General features: G+C 45.9%; 2 protein-coding genes across 2 annotated transcripts in view; one reads left to right on the top strand and one right to left on the bottom strand.

The window, feature by feature from the left end:
- Positions 1–1,166, top strand: part of GMFB (glia maturation factor beta) — a 27,034-nt gene extending 25,868 nt beyond the window's left edge. Inside the window, exon 10 of the mRNA XM_029964089.1 lies at positions 247–1,166. Within this exon, the coding sequence (XP_029819949.1) occupies positions 247–274 (28 nt within the window). The 3' untranslated portion in view covers positions 275–1,166. The remainder of the gene's footprint in view (positions 1–246) is intronic.
- Positions 1,167–2,636: 1,470 nt separating this feature from the next.
- The window catches only part of CDKN3 (cyclin dependent kinase inhibitor 3), a gene marked incomplete at its 5' end in the record, with an annotated part of 7,798 nt that continues 5,271 nt past the window's right edge, over positions 2,637–5,163 (bottom strand). Inside the window, 3 exons of the mRNA XM_029964160.1 lie at positions 2,637–3,578; positions 4,299–4,402; positions 4,797–4,871. Of these exons, the coding sequence (XP_029820020.1) occupies positions 3,492–3,578; positions 4,299–4,402; positions 4,797–4,871 (266 nt within the window). The remainder of the gene's footprint in view (positions 3,579–4,298; positions 4,403–4,796; positions 4,872–5,163) is intronic.

Here is a 5,163-nt window from a genome sequence, read left to right on the forward strand (position 1 = left end):
CCAAGCTTTTCTTTTAAGCATAATATAATAAACCCTCAGAGCATTTCCATTAAGAAGCTGAAACATGAATATTTTTAGAGTAAAGTATTTGATGTAAATGTGAATTTTGTTGAAGTAGAAGAGTCATCCTGTCAAATCTTCAGTCACAATCCATGTATCTCACATGAACTTGTTCCTTAGAATGTACATTAAATGTGTAACACTGATCAAAGTGATGCATGTTCATAGTTTTATTTTCTTTTGCAGCATGATTTATGTCCTGGTGAGCTCTTAAGAAGACACTCAGCAAGCTTTGTTCCAGTTAAGTGCATGCAAAAGCCACAAAAAACCATGGATTCTTTACAACAAGAACCTCTGACCAAGAATTAAATCCGGAACCCGACGACCGCAATTGCATTAGAAAACAATGACTCCCCTATTTTTAAAATGTTTCCACATTTTACACTTGTGGAAAGACTGTTTTCTTATATTTTCCTGGGACGCTGAAATTAAAGAATTACGTGTAAATTAATATAAAGGTGACTGGGGTTTGGAAAGTTTTGACTTTGCACTGCATAAGGAACAGCCATAACCTTCGAGTAGCTGTTGGTTACTACTAGCCTTAGGACAACTAGGGATTTGCTTTAGGCTGGGCTTTGTAGTGGCTCACTTGGACTTGTGTATCCCACTCTTAACTCTAAATCAGCTGTAGCTCCGAGTGCTTGGGAAGGACTGGAATGCTGTGTTTTGCCCGTAGGTGACGTTGGTCTTAGGATATGAATTCATGGACACAGTTGCAAAAATAGTTCTATTTTGGTTTGTTGGTTTGTTGTTTTTTTTTCTGTCTGGTTAGTCTTTCCCTTTTTGTGCATGGTCCAGGTCCTTCTGTATCTCTTCCAAACATTAGCCCTGCTTTAATCTTGAGCCTGTGTCACTGTGGTAGGAGAAGCTGAATTGTCCATGGAGGAATGAATTTAAATAATTTTTTTTTTTAAATGTCTGTGCTGTCTGATTAACAAATGGATAAACCTCCAACATTTACCAAGTCCAGTAATGAAAACACTCTTGGGTTTAAGAGGAATAAATACTCCAGACTTTCTCAAAGCAGAAAGTGAGATTGTGAAACTGCCCCACTGTTCCTTAGTGCAATAAATGACAATAAAAAACAAATCTCCAATTCAGCAACACCTCCTTTCATCTGGTGCCTTGTTTTGTTTCTAAATTTGTAGATCCTCGCTGTGTCCATCGCTCAGATTTACATGGATAATTGCATTCCCTCTAAAAATAGAACATGGAATCAAGTAATGTCTGGAAAAGGGAAGCTCTCATTTCCTGCCTTTTTTTCATGAAGTTTAAATAGTAGATGGGGCAGGGGAAGATGTTTCACATAAATATTGTAAATTGTGACTGCAAACAGCTGCTTAGTTTACGAGTAATAATTAGGAGTCTTTCTCATTTACCTGTGCTGGAGAACAATGCAGAGTTTCCCAGTTCTAGTAAAACTTTTTCTTTTGTATAAATGGTGTATTTGTTCACTTTGGGTCTCTGGGGTGTCAGAGGCAACAAAAGTTGTACCAGTGTTTGCACTGGGGTCCACCAGAAATCCAGGTACTCCAGTACTGGTGTGCTGGGCAGTGGCAACAGCTGAGGAAGAACAGTGTGAGACAGGGCAGGTGTTGAACATCTCTGCCTGAGGAGTGAGTGTGTTTGGAAATTCGAGTGTTACAGGTGTCCTGGGAGAGCTTTGGCACCTCAAACAGCCCTGAAGGGCTTCTCTGCCATCGGTTCAGTTGCTTTCTGAGCACTTTTATAACCTGGTATGGAAGATCCCAGAACCTCAGAATGGTTTGGGTTGGAAGGGACCTTAAAGACCATCCAGTTCCAACTTTCCACTATCCCAGGTTTCTCCAAGCCCTGTCCAACCTGGCCTTGAACACTTCCAGGGATGGGGCAGCCACAGCTTCTCTGGGCAATCCCAAGAAAGTGAGTTCTGCAGTGGAATTAATTACTGTTAAACATACTTGTTCAGCAGTTCTGCCAGATTTCATTTGGTGCCCCTAAACTCCTATTTCCATGTTATTTATGCTGTTATTTTCGAGTGATCTGTCAGAGCAGAGAATTCTGCTTGGTCTCTTCCTGGTTGGAATTCCTTCTGTAGCTTTGGGTCTGTCCTTTCTCCTCCACAAATTTTCCCTCTTCCAGGCTATTACCACACCAAGTTGGGGTGCCCAGGGGATGCAGAGTGGCAGTTTCCTCCTCTCTGCTCTGAATTCTTCTCTTTTTATAATGTACTGGGACTAAGAGAACTCAGGCTGTGGTAACTTCAAATCCTCTTCCTGAAGGAAGAAGAATAGTCCTGAGAGCTATTAAAATACATAATACATACATAGAATTGCTTTTCTGATTGTCATTAGTTTTGGAGTTCCAGGAGGCAAAAGATTGTGGAGAGAATAAAGAACATTTCTCTCCCTGTCAGCAAGTTTCCTGCTGAGTCATACGATAAATACTTAATATCTGAAACCCATCAGCTGCAAGGATTAAACACCGGGGCACATTTGGAGCAGAGTACTTTCTCTAAGTGGAAACTGGAGGAGTGGAGAAGGGAATGGCAGTAAAAACTAATTAATCAGTAGAAATCACCTTTAAACCTGCGCTCAGGTGTCTGGTTTTAAACATGTTAAAGGGAGAAATTTAAATTCAAGTCAGTTCTCCTTCAACTCAAAGCCACCGGAGCTGTGGTGGAGTCTCATGTCACAACTTCTGAGTTGGGAAGGTCCTGAAAAAATCAAGGTTTTAGCAAAACCTGCCTGTTCATCTTCCCTTCATGAGTGGATATAGTGGAACAGGAGGGATGGGGACTGTTGGAGGAGTGTTCCTGTGGGATCCTCTCCGGCTCACAGCTGATTGTTTGTTTACTTTCTCTGCTGTCAGCAGGCAGAAGGGCTGTGCCAGAGCCTCACCCACGCAGCTACAGCAGTGTCTCTTCCCGGCAGCCACCTAAAAACCCACCTGTTTGGCTTGTTACAGATCTGTGGTGCAACACCTCCTACTTGTGGAATGAGGGGACCCATTCCTAAATACTCCTGAACACGGGGAGCGGAAATGTGACGTTTTAGAACGAGTTCTTACAGCTCAGAAGGGGTGAGCCCTCCAGCCTGGCCTTGCTGAGAGTGTTTGTAAACGGCTCCAGTGTTGTAATTTTTATCCAGCTCCGTCATCCCAACATGAATCCAGATTATTATATGGAAAGCCAGGCGTGCAGGCCACCAGAACAGCAGTGAGCACAACCACACTTGCAGATGTATTTTTAAGGCAGTGAGTATTAAAGTCACCAAGGAGGGGGAGATGCTGCACATCCTGCAGGATCTCCATCCCCACCCCCAAGTTTCACAGCTGGATTTGGGAGGGAGCAGCTGTGTCCCCCAGGCAGGAGCAGTGAGGAAGTCAAGGTCAGGGGAGAGGTGCCTCATCCACGTGTGTTCCACAGACAGAGATGCCCAGGGCAGTGCCAGCTACCGCGACGCCGATCTCGGCACCGTGCCCGTCGTTGCCAGGTGTGCAGCCAGGTTCTCCCGGAAATCGTGGAGGAAATTGTACTGCTGGAAAAGCACAACCAGGTCTGCAGTGAGTGCTCTGTGCTGTCAGAGGAGGCACCACCCCTCTTAAAAATTTGTTTGATACCCCAGGAGGAAAACTGCACCCTCTAGTCTGGTTTGTTCTTCTTGTGCTTGATCCAACCCTCTGGAATTTTTCACTGTCAGACACGGATTACATGGATCTTGGCTTGGATCCCGTCAAGGGCAATGTGAGCCCAAGGTAATGCAAAACATGGTCCTCACAGGTGGGAGCTCAGTGTCAGAATTCAAAGCTGCTTTATTTTGCATCATGGAATGATTTAGGTTGGAAAAGCCCTCCAAGATCATCAAGTCCAACTGTTCCCTCAGCACTGCCAAAGCCTCCACTGACCCATGTCCCCAAGTGCCACATCCACATGGCTTTTGAATCCCTCCAGGGATGGGGACTCCACCACTGACTTGGGCAGCTGTGCCAGGGCTGGACAATCCTTTCCATGAGGAAATTTTCCTTAATATCCAACCTAAGCCTCCCCTGGCACAACCTGAGGCCATTTCCTTTCGTCCTGTCGCTCGTTCCCTGGGAGAAGCTGTTCAGCAGCTTCAGCAGGGAACAGCTCAAACCCCAGGGAGCAGCTGTGGAGCATGTTGGAAAGACAGAGGGATCCCTTTGGGAATGGCAGGAGGGGCCTGGCCGAGCTGTCCCTCATGTTTGGACACGTGTGTCACCTGCTGCAGCCCCGTTACCTTGATGGTCTGGATGGCCCCGGATCCCCTCAGGTTCCTGAGGCTCTCTATCACCTGCTGAGGTGCCAGTGTGTCCGAGAGCTGGAGCAGGAGACAGGCAGCCACTGCAAGGGAAAGGTGTGTGCACATGGATGCACAGCCACAGGTTTGTCCCAGGAAAACCACCCCAGCCAAACTCCTGTCAGGGTCACACATCTGTTGGGTTTTTTTCCTGAATCCTATTTCTGGGCACTGGCCCATCTGCTGCTGCTCCTGTCCAAGCCTGCAGGCTTTGGAAACACTGTTTTATCCTGCCTTCCTAGCAGCACTTGGGATGCAATTCCTAGGCTTTTCAAGAATGAGTGCCAGTACACCCAGTTAATTCCCCTTCGTGTCTCCTGGCAGTGTCACCACCCCTTCCTTCTGGGTCACACATGGGAACTCATGCTCTGGAACACTGGGGTGAAGGAGGATGCAGAGGAGCAAGTCCAGCCCCTTTATAGTAAGACAAGTTCTTACCGAGACAGGAGCGCCCGAGGCCACCGTAACAGCTGGGAGAGAAGGAAACATCTGGTTGTAAGAAGCTGTGGGAAACTGCAACACCCAGAGACCCCCCAGTGCATAAATATATGGACACAATTCTCACCTCAACATCATCAAGAGCAGCAGTGGCACAAGGGAGTCAACAAGAGTTTCTGTGTATTTTATATATTCTATTTCTATACCTACAGGGATATCTCCTATTTGTTCTTTGGATCTTCCTTAAGTGTCTTTCCAGAGAAACTTCAGTTTTAAAGTTCCCTTTCATTCCTGGCAATAGTCCCAAAGGCATGGGAGGACAGAAAATGGCACGAGGATGGACACCCTGAATTTTCTTTAGATCCTA

The sequence above is a fragment of the Manacus vitellinus genome, unplaced genomic scaffold (genome assembly GCF_001715985.3).
Source record: "Manacus vitellinus isolate BGI_N305 unplaced genomic scaffold, ASM171598v3 scaffold_6_pilon, whole genome shotgun sequence".
NCBI classification, from domain to species: domain Eukaryota; kingdom Metazoa; phylum Chordata; class Aves; order Passeriformes; family Pipridae; genus Manacus; species Manacus vitellinus.